The 23,365-nt window shown below is 39.7% G+C and overlaps 1 protein-coding gene across 1 annotated transcript; it reads right to left on the bottom strand.

Annotated features, from left to right (window-relative positions):
* Nucleotides 1–743: 743 nt before the first annotated feature.
* nphp3 (nephronophthisis 3) lies at nt 744–22,254 on the bottom strand (the record flags this gene model as incomplete). The annotated part of the gene is made up of 27 exons (XM_080855698.1): nt 744–1,324; nt 2,567–2,682; nt 3,158–3,283; nt 4,133–4,373; nt 5,270–5,397; nt 5,549–5,624; nt 8,447–8,688; nt 9,633–9,822; nt 9,930–10,052; nt 10,158–10,252; nt 10,938–11,102; nt 11,250–11,388; nt 12,206–12,288; nt 12,375–12,477; nt 13,255–13,352; nt 13,678–13,821; nt 14,005–14,119; nt 14,854–14,957; nt 16,346–16,513; nt 17,211–17,281; nt 17,589–17,761; nt 18,363–18,517; nt 19,089–19,222; nt 20,495–20,647; nt 21,308–21,458; nt 21,721–21,846; nt 21,931–22,254. 27 exons carry the CDS (start codon nt 22,252–22,254, stop codon nt 1,156–1,158), a joined length of 3,912 nt encoding a protein of 1,303 aa, XP_080711824.1. The 3' UTR covers nt 744–1,155.
* Between the last annotated feature and the right edge of the window lie 1,111 nt (nt 22,255–23,365).

Below are 23,365 nucleotides of genomic sequence, written 5' to 3'. Positions count from 1 at the left end.
GCTCAGACCTCAAAATTTGTCGGAGCCTCTTATTTTAGTAGCGGTTGCTAAGGTATGATTGGACGATGGCCAATTGTATTAGTTTTTCTTTAATATCTTATAAAGTAAGCGTTCTTTACAAGACCTATGCAACAAAGTTTGAACATTAAGCGATTCAGGCTAAATAAATTGCAGAAATTGGTAAAAAAGAAGGAACTCCAACTAGATAGGCATTTCCTGAAGGAAGTACCAGTGCATGCAAAAGAAAAGTAGCGTGTGTTAAAAAGACACCCATTAAAACACATACTGAAGCAATCAAAATAATCACTTGACTTATTAAATGTCTTACTCTCAATAAAGTCTTTATTTGCGTTTTACAATAACACTGTACATGAAACATTGACAAGTGTTCTCCTGTAAATACACATGCATACCCATATGTACAAAAGCACTTCATATTTTACATGCTGTGTCCTTAGATGGCAATTTTGTTGAATTTGTTAAAACTTTGAGTAACAACACGATGCCATACAACTCCCCATGGCCCTTTAATCAGACAGGCAGGCTAAGTAAATTGGTGTACGAAACGTGGCTCTCAAACATGGCCTTCGAGTTCACACCCATACCTTTCAACTGAGTATGTGCCGTCATGTGAGAGTTATCCAAGTATGAAAGTATGAAGCGAGAATTAAGATGATCTACTAAAATGTGGTGCACAGAAAATCTACCAAGTTTCACACATTGCCTTTTTAAAGTAATCCCTTATTACTGTATAGGTGGAAAGTGTTAGGATTAGCTGCAAACTGTTCATGGAATAGTAATAAAGACTGAGTTTGATTGTGACACTAAAAGACACTTTTTCAGAAATGTCACCACAAAGGCAAATATTTTGGTAACATAATGTGAAATTCCTATGCTGGAAATAAATAACAAGCCTGCTATATGTTCATTTCATTTTAGTCCATATCTGATCATATGACCTCATATTCTCATATTTTACATTATTAAAACATTACGAGTAAAGATAAATATAGTACCATATAAAAATGATGATTCAGCGCGAGTCTGGGGAAACTCAATATTCCCCTATAAAATGGCTTGTATGAGCTTCTGGTCATGTGGTGAGGTCTTGGTGAGAACATGTAGATCCAAGTTGCTGTAGGACAAAGGTCAATATCATTTCGGGGTCTGAGGGTGGAAGCTAGGACTTTTGAGGCTGAAAGTGTCTCCGTTGGATGAGTGGACAGAAGCTGCTTTGCCACAGACCAGTGACGGTTCTGCATCCTTTATTTCCATCGCACGCTTGTAGAGCTCGGCAGCCCGCTCAAAGTCGCCTTTCTCATAACTAAGGGGAGAAGAGTGATTACATAGTACTGAGCATATATATGAGGAGCACTTCCTATCAAACGTACATTAAAGCATTAAATGAAATGCACAAAGTGAGCTCTAGTTTTTTATGCCTGGTTACCTATTTATGTTTCTGCTGGAGTGTGTAGAAGTGGCACTAGCCCAAGACCTTTAAACCTTATTTTACTTCTCCATTTCCTCAATTAACATAACCATTTCCCCATTTAACATATCCATTTCCTCAATTAACTTATCCATTCCCTGAAGTGAGTAGGAGGAAAATGGCAATCAATCAAAAAACAGAAACAGGAGACCTTGTCAGAAAGAGTAATGCGTTATTCACAGTGTGTCCATACAGAACTGTCTTGATGTCTTATTTTTGCAATACCATAGGCTAAGTGTACCCAGTAAATCAGTGTACCATTTCAGCCAGTTGTCGAATTTGAGAATTAAATTAAATTTAAAAATTATCAAAAATATATGTACGATTAATCATTTCAGCTAATTAAGAAATTGGTTACTTGTTCGTCCTCTTCATTTCAACCGCATTGTCTGACCTCAAAGAAAGTTTGGAAAAACGTTGGTGTTTAGAATCTCCTCAATGAAATGCTAATTTTGACTAATTTATAGCCCTATGAAAAGTAACTAAATTCTAAATAAAACTATGAAACATTATTTTTCTGATTGGCTGGCAGGCATCCTATATCGTAATTTGTTCAGAAGAATGACAAATTACTCACATGATGTGCACAAGTGACTAGATGGTATGGAGGTTGAACAAGTACTTTTGAAACTGTTATTTATGATCAAAGAAATGTGCCAAAGTGACAGAGAAAAACTGCATGTTATGAGAATTAGTTACAATAATTTGGGAACCGGCTTTTGAAGAGAAATCATTATCTACACAGCAGTTTCCCTGACAGGAATGAACTATCTATGTGGACCAACTCTTGTCTGAACAGTCCAGTGATGGTTAGTTAGCAACTAAGTTGCTACAGTATTGTGCTGATATGGATAAAAGATACTAGTGTAATTTGGAGGATTTCAACTGAAAGCCATAAAAACTGAAAAACCATATTATGAAAATGCAGGCAAATCAATGAATCCAACAATATCTTTACTGGCTTGACAGCTACATATTTATCCTAATATTTCTGTCTAAATTTGACAATGCTCTCTAAACAGACCCACATTGTTTTGGGAACCATCACACATTTAAACTGTTTTAACAAACACTTACTTAAGCACAGCCAGGTTCTTCAGTGTTTCCCCGACACGAGGGTGAGATGTCCCTAGACTGTCCTCATACACTCTCAAGGCCTGCTCATAGAGGGGCAATGCTTCGTTATGCTTCTTCTGCATTGAAAAAGAAACAAATAAACATGATGAATCAAACAACTAAAAATGAACAAACACACAAAACTCTAGAATTCAAATACATCATTAATATTATTATGATGTGTTGTCATCAATTATTTTAACAATTTAGCTAATTATTAATCATCTACTTTCTCAAAAGCTCAAAGTGCTTTAAAAAACAGAGACGTGTGTAATAATAGTATAAAACCACCTCCCTCTCTGCTGCTGACATTTTCTACTAAAAACATTGGAGCTATTAGTGCTCAATTCTCCAATCCCTCTGGATGTGTTTTGCCTCCTCATGACATTGAGAGGGGAGAATGAGTGAAATGATTATCCAATGAGGAAGCTCACTAGTTGGGATTACGCACATTCTATATCAGTAAGGAAATGTCATGACTTCATCTATTTTGGAACTGAATTCTCTTGCAATTGTGGAAGTCATTAGTCAATTTGACCCTGCTGTTCTTACCAATTGGGAGTAAAGGACGGCCAAGTTGACCAATGCAGTGGCCACACTGGGGTGCTTCAGCCCAAAACTCTTTTCACGAATCTCCAGTGCTAGTTCATACAGAGGGACCGCCTTCTCCAGCTTACCCTACCATGCACACATTGGATACAGCAAGTCATGAATACGGGATAATGGATGGATGGTGCAGCATTCCAGTAACAAGAAATTATATAATTTGAGATGGTAATGGCCACACATAGAAGACAGATATGAAAAGTGAATGGACACTTTAAAGAACATGTCACAGCAGGGAAGTCAAACTGTAAGCCAGAGTCCTGTTCGTCCAGTCGGGATTTCTTTTTGAAGAATGACCAACAGACTATATATTACCTTCTTAGTTGCCAAAGTTATTACCTTCTTAGTTGCCAAAATGCTAAAAGAAATTTTTCCAAACATTTATTTTGAATGATTTTAATTTTTAAATTTCACTGAGAAAGTTTCACTGAGAAAAAAAGTCAATGGTGTTACATAGCAACACATCATCTAGTTATGATAACTGCAAAATTATATGGAAGATATGAATCAGACGCACATAACCATTTGCCAATGGCAATGGTCATTTTGCATTTTTAGCGATCATTATCAAGAAATATAGGACCTCTGAATATTGGGAGGGCCCATTCAATTGAATGGAACACTCTGCAGCATTCTAAAGTGCATTAAGTAAGGGATAACGGCCGACGAGCTGTACAGTTCTACAAAGATAAAGGACGATGCGGGGCAAAGAACTGCGCGGAGTGGAGTTGCATGCGCGAAGTTCCAGAGGGAGATCATGCTAATTGTTTATTATACTGTTTATTTAACTGTTAATTCATTAAAAAGTTAATTAAACTGCTTAACAGTTTGTAACCCACAGTAAGATATGTATTGCTGAATAAGTCAGTAAATACAATCAATAAGAATATTTTTTGCATATGCACCTATTATCATTCTTACCCTGCGTTTGTATAGTATGGCCAGATGCTTGATGGTGTAGGCCAGGGAGGGATGGTCTGGAGCGAGGGCTCGTTTGCGTATGTTCAGTGCCTGCTCATAAAGCTCTTCTGCACTCTCGTGTTCATGACACTCACAGTGCAGAGCTGCCAGGTTGTTGAGAGACTGGGCGCAATCTGGGTGCTCTGGCCCTAGCACTCGCTGGCGCATCTCCAGAGAACGGCTCAGGAACATTTTAGCTGTCCTGGGAAAAGGGAAAGGAGATGCTAACAACACTCAAGGGAAACATTGCATCATAATACATTATTTATTTATGGTAGGTCAATGCTGATCATTCTTCATACATTGATTAACAAAGTAGACATTGTCATATGTCCAGCATCAGTTAATTGAAATAAATCGTTACCATAGTTATAGTAGTGTGATTAAGTTGTCTGCGATGTTTCTTTGCCGTTTAAAAAAGACTCATATATCCATTCTGGACTCAAAATTATGATCATGAGAGATCATGACATAAAGTTATGGCCTAAGAAAATGCATTTATCCGTCACTGGGGCTTGTTAGTCCAAATTATTCTGGAGGTAGTAGAGAACTCCTAGTTCGTTACGAGATATTACACTTACTCCAAATTATTTTGGAGGTAGTAGAGAACTCCTAGTTTGTTACTGTCACAACCTTAGCTGCACGCTCCTCTGTTTCTGTTCCTGCTCTTGCACCATATGCTACTTCAGCCCGTTCATCCTCTCCTGTGTTTAGTATTTCCCTCACAACTTAGTTTTTCCTCGATGTTTGCTTTCCTCGATGTTTGGTTCACCTGTAGCCAATGTGTTAATTGTGTTTCGTTCTCACCTGTAGCCATTGTGTTAATTAAGTTTAGTTCTCACCTGTAGTCAATGTATTAATTGAGCTCCTTTGTGTGTAATTGTTTTGTGATCAGTAAGACGTGCTGAGTTCTCCAGTCCTGTGAGCTTTGCCTTGTTTGCCCATTGTGGCACTTTGATTTATTTTAGTAAAACACGCCTTGAGCGTTTGCATCCTATTTCTTGTTTCAAGTCTCCAGTTTGTGACAGTAATGAGATATTTCACTTACTCCAAATTATTCTGGAGGTAGTAGAGAACTCCTAGTTCGTTACGACTTACTCCAAATTATTCTGCAGGTAGTAGAGAACTCCTAGTTCGTTGAGGGTTTTGGCACAGTCAGCAGAGTCATTCCCCATCGTCAGCTCTTCCAGCTGCAGAGTCCGTCGATGCAGCAAAGTAAAGCCGTACTGCAGAGAGTTAATGGGAAACATGGGTACACTTGAAAATTCAAACGCATTTGAGGTAAATTATCAATGTATCACATATACATAATATATACACATACAATAGGACAACAAAGTACAACATCCAAATAGAACATTTTCTCATATGTCTCACCATATGGCCTTTTTGGTGAGCCATCTTTTGACGAATCCTGACAGACCTCTTTCTCAACTTGTCAGCCTGTTCATACCTACAAAAGGCAATATATTAACTTAATCCCACTGTGCCAGTGTCATTTCTTTATGGATCTAGCAAACGCCTTACAACTTCAGCTTCTCCTTGTTAAGTAGGTTAGGTAGGGCCAACTGTAGAAGCCAAGAAAATCATACAGAATCTGAGCAAGCATATTAGTCTTAGCTGAAAGTCAAAACCATTTCCTCAATTACAAAAGATACTTACACAGATTTTTCCAATCAGTATTTTTATTGTGCCGAGTTTTACAGTAGTATATTTTAAATGCAAACGAAGATATTTGCCTACTAAAATAAACAAAATACACTGCTTTCATAAGTATTCATATTTTCAACAATTTCTGTAACTAGACGTAACGCAAAGCGTTACAAAATATGACCGCCGAACTGTTCAGTAGGTTTTGGCACAGAATGAGTCATGGTTGTCATTGTGTTTGTGTGTTTTTATGTGTGTTTCATTTTTATGTATTAAAGGAATTATTTGTGATAGATTTTGATGATTTGGTTATGTAATGTTTTGTGTACTACTTTTTTGTGGATTGTTTTGGTATATTTTTCTTTTGCAATGTAGTTTGTTAAAACAGAGTGAAGTTTCCAACCACCAACAGGTGGCGCTATATGTGATATCAGTCAGGCATATGTACGCGTTCGGGCTGGATCCAGCGTTCACCCTAAGACATTTTCTCTGGATCAAACAATGTACGCAAGAGTTCTAAGAGACTTTGTGTTTTGTGGCAAGCACTAACAAGTTGGCAAAGTTTGAGGGTCTGCCACGCCCACACCTTCCGACTAATGAGAAAATCCAATATAATTTTTAGTCGCCCATGGCTGAAGAGTAGCCGGACCACATTTCAAGGCGTTACCATTAAATCTGTCGGAGGAGTTCGATCAGATGCTAGGTGTGCAAACGCTGTCAAAACGCATCTTCCACTCAAAATGGCCAACTTCCTGTGGACCTGCCACCATGGGGTCAAGAGACTTTTTGGTGCGTCCATGCATTATGAAGACGTGTACCAAATTCCGTCAAGCTTCGCCAAAATAACCCCAATGCGCAGGGTTTTTTGCAATGTTCTAGGGGGCGCTACAGAGCCATTTTGCTCCATCCATGGACAAAAACTCTACCGAAGATGGACGGTTACAGGCTTGATGTCCCTGGCAAATTTGGTAATTTTTCGAGCACTTTCACATATAGTCGATTAAAACACCTCATTTTTGCATTTAAATTTTTAACTAGGTGGCGCTATACATGTACTGACTGGTTATGGTATGGGTTGACATGGCCCCTTGACACAAACATACAAGAACAATTTGGCCCTCCAAGGCCCTACAGTTCTCGGGATATTCGAAGAAAACTGTGTCGCGTCACCTATAGGCCAGTTGGTGTATAATCATATAAATCAATTTATTGCATGCCCCCCCGTGAACAGAATTCCACGAAACTTAACGTGCAATCAGAAGGTGTCATAATGATCCCACACCTCCGATTTCGTGCAGTTCTGACCTTGTCAACTTACAATTAACATTTTTTACAACACTCCATTTTTGCTTTTTCATTTGTAACTAGGTGGCGCTATACATGAAATAAGTGGTAGTGGAATGGTTGACGTGGCCTCTTTAGACCAACAAACAAACAAAAAATGTGGTTCTCCTAAGCCCTACGGTTTTCGACTTATTCACAGAAAACTGAATCGCCCCACCCTCTTTAAAACGGGTCCAGTCCAACGGGGGTGCAACGGATCAAAATGAAAATCAGTGGTTCCACGCTAATCTAGTAAGGCTACATGCCCACCAAATTTTTTGCACCCCGGTGTTTCAGTGTCCCGGAAATCGTTGACAGAAAATCGGCAAACAGAAAAATAAATAAATAAATAACCAGAAAAAAAACTCTGACTAAACCTATACGACCGCCGCAGCAGTGTCGCGGCGGTCATGATAACATCCTGAAGTCTTTTGAAGTGACTAGGTACCAGCTTTGCACATTGGTCTGCAGTTTTTCTCCTTATTCTTCAAGGTAGATTTATATAGCTCATCTAGTTGTGTGGAATGGTGGTTCTGGGTTGCAGTGCCAAATTCTCAGTAGTTTTGGCAGATGGCTTTGACTAGACCATTCTAAAACATTCACTATTTTCCTCACTTAAGCATTTGAATCACTTTGTCCCATTAGTCCTCTTTTTATCTGTCCCTTGACCTTCAGACTGATTGATTTCTACATGCAGAGGGAGGTTTCTACTTTCACGCAGAGGTAGTACCTAATTATGATCAGTTAAAAGTAATAAGATGGTAAAATAAGTGGTACCATCTCTCATTTGTGAATAATAATCTTAACCTGGAACTCAAAAGCACATGGACTTTAATACTTATGCAAGGAGTATAGAGACAAATATTGCATATTTGCTCCTGAAAAAAATACTGATTGGGAAAATATTTGTACCTACCTTTTGTAATTGAGAAAATGATGGCTAATGAAGAATGATGAGATGCGTGTTGAATACTTTAGCAAGGCACTGTATATTTGCTAGCCAATAAAGAGTTTATAAAGCCAAGGAACCCTAGAAGAAGCATGACACACAGGAGGGTCATTCCATGTCATTTAAACTATGGGGATCCATCATACCATCTTAGGTTTATCTGATAACCCTTAAGACACCATGAGATGACATATCCCCAAACTATGCTACTATTACATCCATTATGTTTTGGGTCATACTGACCCACACTGTGTAAAGTACTGTTAGTATTCAATTCAACATCTGGATCTTATTATTCAATTCAACATCTGGATCTTATTATACATATAAAGCAAAGACAAAGTTGTATGTACTTGTTCTTCTGCTGGTAAAGTAGGGCAAGGCAATCAAGTTCTCGTGCAACTGAACCATGTTCTGGGCCATAAGCGCTTTCACTGATCTCCAGCGCCTGCTTGTAGAGCTGCTCTGCATTGTCAAACTTCCTCCATTGAACATAGATCCCAGCTAGCTGGTGCAGAGACTGGGCCACACTCGGATGGTCTGGGTCCAACGCAGTCTCACGGATCTCCAGGGAACGCTGCAGAGGTGCTACTGCCTGAAAGCAAGAGCAGAACAAAATAACCTTTTCCCTTTACGTTTTAAAGATAAATTCATGTGTCTACCGTGGAAATCTGACATTGTTTGAATCAGTGCTTTTCAATTTGTGGTATGAAATGTAAATCACAGATGCCTCTTCATTTGCAAAAATCTCCTAGATCACTTTGTTTCCCCAACACCTCTCCTTCTTCCCTTGTCTTCCCTACAATACTCAAACCTGAGCCTTTCAGTTACTCTCTGGGAATTAAGGCTGAAATTGGACTTCTTTTAATCAGGAGGTGATCTCTAGTCTTGCCTGACAGCCTATTAATCAAGAAACCCATCACTCAGAAGAGGCCCTTTTCTTGCATACAGCTAAATTGATTTGTCTGCCGTGGTAATCTACCAAAGAAACAGAAGAGCATCCTATACAAAAGCAATGGGAATGTGTGGCATATGCCCCAAGGTGTATATCCCCCTCCTCTTCTTTCACATCGGTCAAGATACAATTTAAAAGAATATGTAGAATAAAACATAAATGATAATAAACAGATTCCCAACACTCTAAAGTAAACAGCAGCAATATAACCTGTGTTGGGTAAGAGCAGTCACTCCCTCTGAAATTCACTCCTATACCAGGTCTACAGCACCATTGTAACCTGTGTTAAGTGAGAGCACAGTCCCACAGTGGATTCAAACATGCAACCTCAGACAAGGGAGGTGGCATGTTAGTTATTAGGCCAAAACCCATGACTGCTAGCATCTGTTGTGGGGAGTGAGGTTTACTCACTGCACAGCTCCACAACAGCTGGCTACCTTTACATTGGCCACTATTTCAATGCTTGGATCTCAAACAAACATATTCAACACTAATTTCTCTCATATGTATGAGCAGAGCATAGAAAAACCTTGTATGAGTGTAGTTGTGTGTGTGTGTGTGTGTGTGTCTTTGCGTTTCAAAACCTGAGTGAGCAGACCAAGGTCCTTGAGAAAACGGCCGAGCGTCTCATATAAGTTGGCCAGTCGTCTCATGCTGTCTTCAGTCTCACAGCTCTGCTCGTAGCACTTCAGGGACACAAAGTATTCTGTTGCCATGGACACCTTATCCTTTCCAACAAACTGCCAATAGGTCAACAACTCTGAAAAATGCCCCCTATTAGGAGAGAGAGAGAAAAAAACTGAGTGACATTCTGGTGAATGTTATTTAAGATAAGAAGTTAAGACCCAGTCAATTAATCAAAGTAAAAATGGCCTTGTCACCTCTTGTACAGATTCTGAGACACAAACAAGTTCAGCAGACTTAGTTGGAGCTTTGTCTTATCCTCTTGTTGCTGTAGTAACCATGGCAACTCATCAGCTACTCGCCACGTCACCCTGTGTTGACTGCAAAACAACCACTGTCAGCTGTTTACCGTTCCTAAACTCATTTTTGTATAGGATAGGCGCATATTTATTTTCAAATTGACAACACAAATTGATTTATGTTACCTGAGATGCTTGCTGAAGTGTTGGATGAGCCTTTCTCTGTATGTGGCCACAGTTTCCCCTTCATCTATCAGCTCAAGTCTGACTGCTTCACATGCCTACGCACAACCATGGAACAATCTCAAAACCAACAAGAGGGATCCAATCATGAGGGTTGACCTCAATCTGATCTTGTAATCCAATAACTATGTCTTATGCCTTAAATTGTCCTTGTTTCACACATTTATTGAAATTACCACAACAGATCACACCAGTTGTACTATACAATCAAGGGCTGAAGCATGGGTGAGCCCTCGTGAGATTTCAACTAAGTTATTGCCCTCTAAAGTTAATAGCTATGCTAGTGACACTGAGAAAAACATGAGAAATGTCCCTTTGAATTTTGATTAAAACCTTCACACCACTTTATTATACAAATGATACATCAGCATTGACATAATCCTACCAACCCCCACCACAGTCATGCACTTATTCTACCCCATACTCTGTGCTAGATTTACCTGCAATGTAAATAATTGCCACGATCAACATAGTTTTGTCTTCTATTGTTCTACTTACCCTTGTAACCCATGAGCACACTGTATACCCACTAAGCTGAATGCTCTCTAATAATTAAACGCTCTCTCTCTACCTCATCAACTATCAATTTTGTATGCATCATGTTAATACCATGTTATGTTGGTATGTATTGTATACATTAACCAATTGTATGCTAGCATGCTCACATTGTGTATATGATTTCAGCTGCCATGGTTCTGTTCTGGGGGACAGCCTGAAACGCACCTGTAGGTGTCTGAAGTGGATGATGCCACAGCCCAGGGTCAGGACCAGCAGATACTCCAGTCTGAAGAGCCAGGAGGAGAGCGTGGGGAAGGCCAGCTCTGGCAGTAACTCCAACAGCTCCGACTCACTGACTCCATTATGACTGGCATACAATAAACAGAGCAACTGTGGAGATAAAGAAACATTCTCAAAACAAACACATTTTATGTCATAATTCATATTTATTTATTCAAGTCAATTCAATTTGTTTATCTGTTCTACACTGGCAAAAAGCCCCAAGACCAAGCACACAAGTGAAGGGAGGGTGGTCACCTGTTTCATAATGTGTCTCTCTTCATCTGTCCTTAGCGAGTCTAGCATCATCCTCAGGCCAAATTGAAACAGTGACACTGTATCGTGACACATTACACACTGCTGAAGAGTCTCCTCCAGTGACCAGCCAAACCTACTGCTATAAAACACACCACATAACACACTACTTTATTATCATTATCATTACTACTACATCCTAGGCATCACCTAGTATACCTTAAACTCTGCCTAGCAACACTCTGGCAACCTCTTTCTTTAGTAGAGGCATAGCACAGCAGCAGTTTAATGTTGACCTCATACCATATTTTGCCAAATGCCTGTAGTGGCAGGAAATAAGTAATACTTTTGTATAACCCTCTTTTTTCTTAGTATGACATACCCCTGTCCATTGCATCTTTTCCCAGTCATCGCCAGTCTACTAGGGAGCAATGGTATGTTGCCAGCCGGGCGCCCAACAAATCAGGTAGGATAAGAGAATAAACTGGGGAGCATGGTTTAAACCAGGGGAGCAGGTTTCGGAGAGTTAGCTTCAGCCAGTTAGCATTGTGTCTTAACATAATACATTTTTTGTAATGGGTGTAAAAAGCTGATTTTCTGATGTGCGAAGTGGCATTGAACTTCCACTATTATTTTGATGAACTGTGTGTATATTTGACTGGAAATTGTATATTTCATACAATTTATTTTATACAATCTATTTTTGTTCTTTAATACAAAACTTGATGGTCTCCATGCCTTAAAACGGTCTCTAGGCTTGAGGCCGATAACATGCCAAAATCATTTAATTGCTGCATTTAATTGCTTATGACTTCCGTCATCTCTCATAACTCATGACTAAAGGCGTAAAACCAGCCAGGTTTCTTATATACCTGGCCAAATCCAAACAAAGGTTTACAGTTGTGGTTGTTGATGCTTACTCTGTTATAAGTCTGGCCAAGAGGGTGGTTGATACGTACTCTGTTAAAAGTCTGGCCAAGAGGGAAATGTATAGAGCATTGCAAGTAGGTGCAGACCGACAGTGTCTCTCCAATTTCTTCTCCTGTTAAAAGACAGCCATGTTAAAGCTTCACAAACACAAATGTCATACAGAAAAATGTGTAAACAAAGCAACACTACCACACGCACCTGTTCTTTGCTGAGGTTGATCTCAGCTGTCATACAGTGCATGGTGATCATGCTCCTCATGTCTTTGCTGCTCAGGGGGTCGAGGTGTACTGTAGGCCACAGCCTAGAGGAAATCACCACATAATAGTCACTTAAAATGACTGAACTCATTTAAAAGCAAGCAAGAAGGTGCTTCAAAGTGATTTACAGGACTAAGAAACATTTTAATGTTTAAAGAAATTCATAAATAATAAAATGCAAAGAGAATGACTTCAAACTAAATCATTTGCAGAGAACAAAAAAAAAAACATTCAATAGATGAATTATTATTGAAATAATAATTTGTGGGAAGTGTGGGAAAGGACCCAACACAGGGGACTATTCCACAGGTTGGGAGCGAGAAAGATTTATATTCCTTTATTTTTCAGTCAGTCCTAAGCACTAAAAGGAGGATCTGATTAGAAAACAAGGGACAGTGAAAACCAGAGTGACAGTCTTCATTAATTATAGGCATTCATCCAGGTACAGCCTAAAACAAATACTAACACTTCTTCATTGATTTATTCTAAATGTAATAATAACAAAACATTTAATCATTCTAAATGTAATAATAATAATTAATTCAATTGGTCAACTTTATTCTATTCTGATTATATTCTTATTTAGGAATCTTCCACATCAGTCACATCTATCCATCTATCCATCTATTTGACTGGACTGAATCACTTCATGCTTATACCAGGTTCGAGCACAGCCACTGTTAGTTATTACACTGGAAATAGATTGATCAGAAATAGCTAATTTCCGATATATTTTTATAATTTACAAATGCATTAGAAAGTGCAAATATGTACAGTCACATCCTTATTTGTTTACCAAGGAGTATTAGTGTTCTTCTTACCTCCAGGCCTGTGGGCAAGTCTCCACATTGACTGACACCAGCACTCTGACATTAGCAGGCAGAGGGTCAATCAGCCATTTCATGTTTCGTTCTGCATTCTACACAGACCACAGAATTTAAATTAATACCAGTTCCTTAATCTACCATATACATAAATCTCTCAACAAACAACCTAAGCTTATTCCAATTTAACACAGAACTCACAAGTGAGAAGGTCCAATACTGATGTGGGCACAAATAAACATATATACATGTGACAGGATGAGAAGGTTGCCCTAAGGTACGAATAGATCCAGACAAAATGCACGTCTGCGTATTGTATCTCCTTTCTTTGCTAGACATGGGCACAGATGCAATAACTGTATGGTTTTATTCACTATACTATTACCACCAAAATGGACCCCAGACGGTGAGAATATGCACCTGTATCTGATCAACGGAATCAATGACAATGATAATATTGCCATGACGACGTGCTGATAAGCGTTCCAACCAGCGAGGAAAGTCTTCCAGGACCTTGCATGGGTCCATAGTAAGCCCTGAGATGGACCAGAAGTGCTGTAACAGCTACAGAAAACACACACATCACAACTACAACACAGCTACAGACGTAAATGAAAAACCTGAGCAAGTCAAGACAAATTACTACATGCACATCAGATTAAATATTAGGTCACTTCAAAAAATATTTCTTGGCTTGGTATCACACAACCCTTCTGTATGGCAAAGCATTTACCTACACTCCTTTACCTTGACAGTAAGACGCTTGATGATGAGCACAGGCTCTGCACTTGTAGTTGAAGGCCGGCCAACAAAGTGATGGAGAATGACTGTGTTGGGAGAGTTTCTTTGCTGTAGTTCAATCCTGTGGAGCATGTATATTATCAAAGCTTGTCCATACAGCTAACTGCCCTGAAATGCCATAACCTTAAGTGCAAATGCAAAACCAATCTGGGGGTTGAGGTGGGTAAAAGTACCAAATGTTTACAAAAATTACTATAAAGCTACTGAAGGATGCTAACTGTCCTTCAGGTTTTATGGCCTTTCCGGCGTTTTATGGCCTTTCCGGCACTTTGCAAGGGTGTAGCACAACTGGATTATTTCAGCATTGGTCTTGGCTTTAAACCTAACTGCTTCCTGCACTGTTCGTAACCTGATTTTGCTGAACTGAGAACCATGAAAAAAAGTTGCCTTTTATTTGTATATGAGGCACATTTTTCATTGATAATTTTTTGATGTCTCTGTTACCGTCTCTGTGGCATGGTTGCGCTGCCCAAACCACAACAGCACAGCCGACACATGAAAGCAGCTCTCATTGAATCCAGCTGTGCTGTTACAGTAGCCACCCAACACAACCTCATCCTTATGGATGGCAAAAAGTGGCTTCAGCTATGGCTCACTGAGCCTCTATGAATGATATAACTGTTGTAGGAACTAGAACAAACCCTAGAATAGACAGATTGAAAATCATTTTAAGGCTTGATCAATAGTTTAAAAAAATATCATATGCGGACCATAGTAGCACCAAACTAGATACATCAACACAATAGATATACAGTTTTAAAAACTAAAACAGTGAAAAAAGTTTTTTTCCAATACCATTTGGCAAGCAGGACAGATTTCCCTGAGCCTGGTCCACCAGACACCAACAGTGGGGGAGTGGGAGGAGGGGCCGCCACCAGGTCATTCAGACGAGTAATATACTGACAAAGGAGAACAAACTCTATTAGTCTCTGGAAGTAAGTTTGGATAAGATTGGTATTGGGCAAAATACAAATGTCGGGCCTGACGCACATTACTATAAAAATGTTGGTTCCAGTGAAGAAAGTGGCGTGGTAAGAAGGGCATGTCAATGCCCTGCTGATCATTCATGGTTTTAGATATTAAGAGTACATTTTACTTGAAGTTTATCAAAATATTTAGTTTATATTGTGTAGCATTTTTATTCACGCAAGAAACTGATGTTTTCTGTACGTTTGGGGGTTGGTCTCAGTGAGTTAGTATCACTACTTCTACTTCTCATTTCCCCCAGACATAGGTGCTTCATTAGAGCTAAGGGACTTAAGAGGTGCTTTAGTGCTAAGGGACTTTGTGAATTACTCTTAGGCGTCCCAAAGTTAGTACTGACAAGCCCATTGTTTTGGAGTTTCTAAAGCTACTTTAGGAGCTACTTTTAGCCTTAACATGTTATGAGAATACGGGCCAGTTATGGTTATGGTGGTGAGTAAATATAACATAATAAAACAGTAATACATGTTCAGTCTAAATGAAAATCTAAGAATAATGATAATGATATCATACATCTTTATAGTAAATAACATGATGCTTGAAGATTCAGAGTGGCTTATATAAGCTTGTTATCATTGCCTCAAGACAAAGTTTCATCACACTAGATAAACCAAACAGTTTGATGTTTTCGTAAACAACTTTTTGAAAGTCTGGGCTGTAGAAAAGTCCAAGAAATAGTCTAAGACGAGTTAAAAAAGGTTTCTCAAAAAGTCTGGAAAGGCACAAAGACAAACATGAAATGTATCATTTGAGGGAAACAGAAGAAAAAAGAACTTAGAATTAGGTCAGGTAATTAGTTAGATCCAGCTTATAACATAAATGCCTTTTGGTTGAAATAATATTGATTAAGGTGTAGTGAATGTGACATACATAATTCACCTTTGTTAGTGTGGTTCTACACACCATTGTCATACCGTTATTTAATGAATGTTTAATGTAAAAGTATGACTGACTGTTGCGGGATCTTGGTCCCTTTAAATATCTAATGTTTACGATGACGTTGCTTGCCTTGTCACGGTTCAACGCCATCTTGTTTATCGGTTTTACATGTCTGTCAAATTAAACGAGTTAGACACTTGTGTACTCAACGTGAGAAGTTGCCTTTGCTGTTTTAATGCAATTTCCACAAAGGTTTCTAAGCCGTTGTACCAGTGCCTCCTGGTGCCTCCTAGAGGCCTCCAACATGTAAGGATCACCACTGATGCCAAGTCATGTCAACATAGAGAAAGAACATGAAAACATATCAGGGACTATAGTATGGAATAGAGGGAGAAAAGAAAGGAATGTTGAGAGACAGAAAAACCTTGTCAAAATGAAGGTGGGTTGTAGAGCTGCATATCTTCTGAAAGGTTTCAATCTGTTCTTGTTCATCATGTTCATCCCACAGAACATCACTGGCCTCCACCTCTGCTTGGTCCTCCAACAACTCCAAATGCTCACAGTCATCAACTAACTTCAAGCCCAACAAATCCTGGCAGCAAAACATAGAAAGAAAAGTATACTTTTAATCACCTGCTTACAATGTAATATTATTTTTGGAATTCATTGTAATCCAGCAATGTAAATACGTACATTTTCTAATTTTTGAGAGATATTTAAACAAAACAATTGGGATGTTACGTTGTTAAGAAAAGGCCCACCAGCCTAATTCTTGACCGTTTCAAGGGTGCACCATCAGAACAGCAATAGATTCAGGTCAATCCCTTGCAAATTAAACTCATCAGAAACAAAACATCTAGGATTCCCTTGAAGTTTCAAAATAACCCCTGGTAAACATTGGGGGAAATTCAGATTTGGAGCATTTGAGCGCCCCCTAGTGGCCAACTTCCCAGGTTCACAATTCTGTTGGTGTACTCTACCCTCCCTTAAGACTTTCTATGAAGTACGTTTGATCTAGGACCCCTTTGAAATTGAGACCTATAAAGGTTGGAATTTGCGTTTCAAAAGGAGGCCCCTTGGCTCCCAAAACAGGTGAAGCTCTAACTCTGGTCCAAGTGGTCAATCTCAGAAGGATTTCTGAAATAAGAGCACCATACCCATTCTACAAAAAAGTAAACATTAGCAAAGGTTAGCAATTCAGCCCACCTGGTTTTGTCTTAATCTCTCAAAATGAGCTCCTCAACACACAGTAAAGGAAATGTCTAACAAGGTTAGATCACCGTTCACACCTGCTTTATTATTTTCTCCAGTTGATGGTAGATCAGAGCAGCCCCTTCCTCTGGAGATCCAGCATGGTCCACTACCTTAAGACAAGATTGGGTCACAGTGTATTAAAAGGTTTATTCCTGGATTATAATTTAACATTTGGAGCATTATTGAACATGACACATTTCAAAACAATTTCATAATAATCACTCTGCCATTTTCATTTCTTTCTGTATTTCAGGTTTGGGGCCTGGTGATTATTAGTTGTGTTCTCAGTGATTCCAAACTTTGAGGGGTAGCGTATGTTACTTGGCACCTTTGATCTTAATCCTTAATCTACACAGCACAGTCCCCTTTTTTGTCTGCATATATAATCAGGTTTTCTAATATAATTATTGCACTTACCTTGATCTTTGCATTTTTGTCTGCATTGTTGACCCTTTCAAGCAGTTCTCTGGTGGTCCCACTGATGCTATCTTTTCCATCAACTGTTCGAAGGTACAATAGGAGAGGCCTGGAGTCTGGGGTCTTGACAAAAGCCTCCTCTGCATCCTCTAACACATAGCTACAGAGACTACCAGACAGGTACAAAAAGAATATGGGACTTTAACCTAAGTAGCAGTTCCGCAGCAGTCACAAAAACCCTCGTCACTTCTTCCCTGTGTCCAACAACACTGGGACTGGTTATGTCATAACAGGTGTTTAGGTTTACCATGTGAAGTTTCTAAATCTCGATCTGCCCTCTGCTAAATATATAATTGGACTATAGGACTGGGATAATGTCATACCTTATGTATTATTATTAGCCATCTTTCTATCTGATGCATGGATTTGCACACAAGCACACACCCAAACACAAAACATCTAAAGGAATGATCGCTATGGCTAAGTCTGAGAAATACAGGGCAAAGTCTTGGAAGCCTTTGAATCCAGTACTGCATGACAGAAAAACTGAAGTTGAAATTGTTATTGAATTAAAGGTGTTAATCAAGTCAATTATATCAGCTGTTATCAAAGATTGAAATTTGTAGTTCATGGTTTAAATTTCCTTAATCCCACTCTTTTTTTTCACAACTGCAAGAACTGAAGATAAAATAACATTTCTGGAGATTTAAAAAGACAGACCAGGTCCTTACAAACTGACAAGGACAATTCAGCATCATATCACGGCTGACCTATTAGCAGAGGGTTTAAGTAGTAAGACACATATCGAGCTCCTCTCCATCTCTCGTCGCCGTTCTGCAACACTGGCTGTGTCTTCAGAAAAATACACATTCAGATAGAAGTGGCCCAAGCGCTCACAAAGCCTCCGCAATGTGGGAGAATAGATCTGAAGGAAAAAGGGGGAAACTATAATTAGAGTATACTGCTCACCACACTGGCTCAGTTTGATGCACATTCTGTTAATACTAACTTCAAATAATTGCTTTAATTTCACAGGCCTGAGAAGTAAAGCAAACTTTTCAGAGAAACAGAGAAAGGTGTGGACAAGTTGGTTGCTTGAGCTCCGCCTAACCTTCCTTTTATCCACTGATTTTGGTGCCCAAATCGTTCTAAACTATGACTAAACAGGCATGGCTTTGTATGAACAATCATGTGAAATCAAGGGAACTTCCAAAGAGCTGTTAGCCGTAATACTAGAAGCTGCCAGAACGAAAAATAGATTAGGCACAATCCAAGTAAAGCTGGCCGACTGTTCTGAAGCAGTTGGTGGATGGAGTATAAATTGACTGCGCAATAACATTATAGGGTTAAACTGCACCAAGCTAGCAGTAAATGGGGCTAAGATAGTCGAGAATTGTTTGAGTCAAGGATCGCGAAATGTCCAGGTTAACCCTCTGAAGTCACAGCAACAGCAGGACAGCATTAACACTCACTCCTTTATTCGTTTTTCTACTCACCTCTATAAAGTGATGGAGCTCATCTCTGGTGTCCTTTGTGTGGATGACATAGCACCGCACTGTGTTGCTCCATAGGCCTTTAGAGATATGAGGAGACACCTGAAGCAGACTGGCGACAGCTGTATCCCAGTCATCTAGGAAAAACACACACACCATCAACCACATGCACATTTGAAAAGAGCAACTTGTCCATTTTTGAACACTAGAGGAGCAAAGGCATTTATGCATTTTATGTTGTTTGGTGACCTGTGGTTCCATTTTTGCTCCAGTAAGAAGATTGAAGAATGGCTCTTGTAAATCCTATATTTCTACATGTTCGGTTTCATTGCTCTAGTTACCCTTGTGATAGCGTGTATACAGTGTGCTTGTAAGGTAACTAAGCTGCTCTATCTCCATCTTATCCACTATCAATTTTGTATCCATAATGTATGTATATATAAACTCTGGAAAAAAGTTTTGTTTTTGGTCAATTATTTATCTGTTGTTACAATGCTAATTGCCATTGTATTTTATATCGTTAGAAAGCCTGTTTATTTACCTTTACAATGATGTTCAACTTGTAAGGATCATGCATTTGTGGGATGAGCAGCACAGCTGATTATGTTGTGAGCAAGATAATGATTTAAGGAAGCTTCTCAGGCTGTGATCAGGATAATAATTCATTAATCTGCACTCTGAATTGACGCAAAGTCATGCGTTAGCTATATAACTTAGCTACTGATGCATATATTTTGCGTCAGAGGATGGTTCAATGCTGGTGAATGAATTTATAGTAGCAATGAAATCTCGTCAACTAAAAACCTTTCCACTGACCTAACTTAATCACTCAAATGAAAAATGTCACACTAACCTATACACCCTGTATATCACATGTCATTTTGTGACAAGATGATAAGACGAGGATAAAAGTATGGTCAGATGAGACCAAATTGGACATTTCTGGCCAATGTGTCAAAAATCTAACACTGTCCAAGCCTCAAAAAACACTGTCCCTAAAGTGATGGTAACACGCTGTAGGGATATTTCACTTTTACAGGGACTGGGAAAGGTTTTACAATTGAAGGGAGCATTAATGGAAAAAAGAACGACGAAGATACTTAAGCAACGAGTGGGAGTGGGGTAGGTAAGGGATAATCCCACGGGTGTTGTTGCCTACGCCACTCGGCCTGCGGCCTCGGTGGCTACGGCGGAACACCACCCGTGGGATTATCCCTTACCCCACTCCCACTCGTGCTATATTGCTTAAGTATCTTAAATGAAAATATTTGACAAATGTATTTGTGGGATAATCAGAAGTTACAGATATTTACATTTTGGTTGATTACCTCTGACATTATAATGTAATGTAATGTGAACACATGTATGACACACACACTATGTAAACAAACATAAATAAATGTCCAGACCTCTGCTGACGTTGGCGAAGGGTCCCTCCACATCCATTAGACTGTGAGCAAACTCTGGTCCCCGATAGCTCTGCTGCAGCTGCATCATGCTGCCCATAGAGGGCTCACTGCCCAGCGCTCCCCCACCCCAGTACTCACACTGCATGCCAACCGCTGGAGAGGGCCAGAGAGAGGATGTAAACATTCATACAAGCATTTCAATGAAAGCAATATATTCCTGCCCAATATTAGTGCCCAAGTCGCCCTTAACCAATAAGACCACTTACTGTAACAGCATACAGCAATTTCTCACAGTTTGATGCATGTTTTTACAGGTTTACATGCTTTCATATCTTCCTTCAAATGCATTTTGATTGTATATGGTTAAGTGAAGGACAGATTAACACCGCTATCATTCCCACTAACTACCCAGGTTATTGGCAGGTTAGTTCTGTGGACCAGGACGGACCACCCTGCCAAAATGTAAGAAAAGCTTTCACAATGTGACATCACAAACTTGCATGATAGCAAGCTTTTATCAGAACCCGCTGTGGTGGTGTTGATCCTGGCAAGGTTTTTGCATGCCTCAAATTGTCTGTTTTTAATACATTCTGAATGATCAATAATGATTGGTGGGTCGTACATCCTGACTGATGAATAATGTCTGGTGGGTCGTACATTCTGAATGATCAATAATGACTGGTGGGTCGTACATTCTGAATGATCAATAATGACTGGTGGGTCGTACATTCTGAATGATCAATAATGATCAATAATGACTGGTTGTACATTTTGAAAGATCAATAAGGATCAATAATGACTGGTCGATCGTACCGGTCACTGTGGTTTGGTTCTCTTCGGAGTCAGAGTCTTCTGGCTCATATACCTGGACACCTTGAGCCTGAAGCCGCTGCAGCTTTGACTCCAGATCCCGCTTTGCCCGCAAGAGATCCTGAATTTCCTTCTCTTTTGTTTCCCGGAATATCTGTCAATCAGAAATGAATACGAAGAAAAAGAAAGACATTTATATCTGGCCATGTAGGCTAAATAATTTGTGACAATTTGGCATAATCATCTCTGGAAGTTTGGCTGATCATACCAGAGACATCTGGCTGATCATACCAGAGACAAGTAACCCTTCTAGACACCATAATGTTAAGACACCAGATTCCATTACGGTGGGACTTGCACCAATTAATTCAATTTTACTGAAGAAAAGAGGAAATAAAAATGAGGGTGCCTTCAACCTTGAACTGTCGCTTGACCTTGTCTCGGTCATGTTCAAATGTAGAGGCCCTCTCCATGGCTTGGTACTTAGCCTCCACAGCACTCTCTTTCTCACGCAAGATCTTCTGATAGGTTTTCTGCAAAGCCTTTATAAGTTGATAAAGCATTTGTTAATTCATTTCTGTATGTTGTTCCAAACTAAATTGCTTAGCCTGAATTCAGCCTCCTACCTGTAGCTCAGCACGCAGTCGCTTGTTTTCTTCATCCAACTTGGCCTCTTTCTTCTGCATGGATGCAACCTCATTATTCTTGCTGACTCTGAAGATTTCATAGTCTTTACGAAGACGCTCATATTCTGCTGTATACTCGAGGTCCACAGACCCAGTGGATTTGAAGCTGGCCCCGATCACTCTGGGGCCCCGGCGGAAGGAGCTGCGCAGGAGACGTGCTTTGGGCTTCACCTCCACGGGTATCTCACACGCTTCGCCCCCCTCGCCGCCATAGGCGTCTTCAATGACCTCACCGGGGCTCACCAGTGAAGAGGCTGTCCCCATGGTGACCACAGAGTAACTGCACGTACTCCTTCAGCTCAAGTCAATGTGCATATCACTGACCACTGCTCCTGATTTATCTTGCATGATTGGAGACCAGCTGATCAACTGTAGCAAATGAAACAGTTATACTGACATTAAACTTAACTCCGGATATTGACACTGAAGAAAAAAACATTGGTTGAAATGCAAGGTCACACATCAGCACATTAAACTGAATAGACACTGATACTAAATAATAACAGTCCCATCTCTGTCATTATCAATCACAATGTATAACAACTGTGTGATTAGTTAAAGCATAATTCTGTGTATGTACATACATATATTAAAAGCTATAGATAGCTTGTCTGCCTTTTTAACTTTGGTTTATTAGACTACACATTTTAATGAAGGATTATATTATACACGCCATAGCTGACAACAGGTAGAGGGGTTAAAAAATACCCCTGTCACAGGGACATAGGGCCCTCGCACTACAGTGCAAGTCAAACTGTACAGCGGGGCAAGGGGTGGGTGGGACGGGAAATCAATGGTGTCAGGGCAAAGTGCCTATGCCAAATGCCAATGAATGTCAAAGTAACTGTGTCTTGACCATCAACACCCTTGAATCTGGCCTCAAGCAAATCAATTGCCAGACATTACGCCCTTGTTTGTGATGTCAATCTGTGAATATTGTACCTTTGAAACTGCAGTGAAAGGTGTCTGTTATGTAATGTTGCTGGTATGATATGTAATTGATTTGCGGCTGCAACTCCAGAGATGTGTGTCTTATACACAGTGTGCATGCCCTAATCTGTTAACATGGGCGACAAAATGAGAAGCAACTAACGCAGTCACCATGCAACGCAAGCAGTGTGAAACAGGCCTTAACACACACAACTGAGCCACAGCAGTTCTGCAAGGAAGCCGCCACACACACAGAATGCAGGCGTTGTGCAAGAGGTGTAACGGTACAGATACATGCCAGCAAAGCAAGGGTGTGTGTTCCAGTCATTTCTGTTAATGGCAGGCAATTGTGATGTATATGAGCAAATTGGGCAAAGAGAGCAAATGTTGCCGCCACCGGCTTATCTGATAGGTTGTTGTGGTCTTTGATGTTTTGAGAATTGTA

The sequence above is a fragment of the Sprattus sprattus genome, assembly GCF_963457725.1.
Source record: "Sprattus sprattus genome assembly, chromosome: 17".
Taxonomy (NCBI): domain Eukaryota; kingdom Metazoa; phylum Chordata; class Actinopteri; order Clupeiformes; family Clupeidae; genus Sprattus; species Sprattus sprattus.
This window is presented reverse-complemented; position numbering and strand designations above follow the sequence as displayed.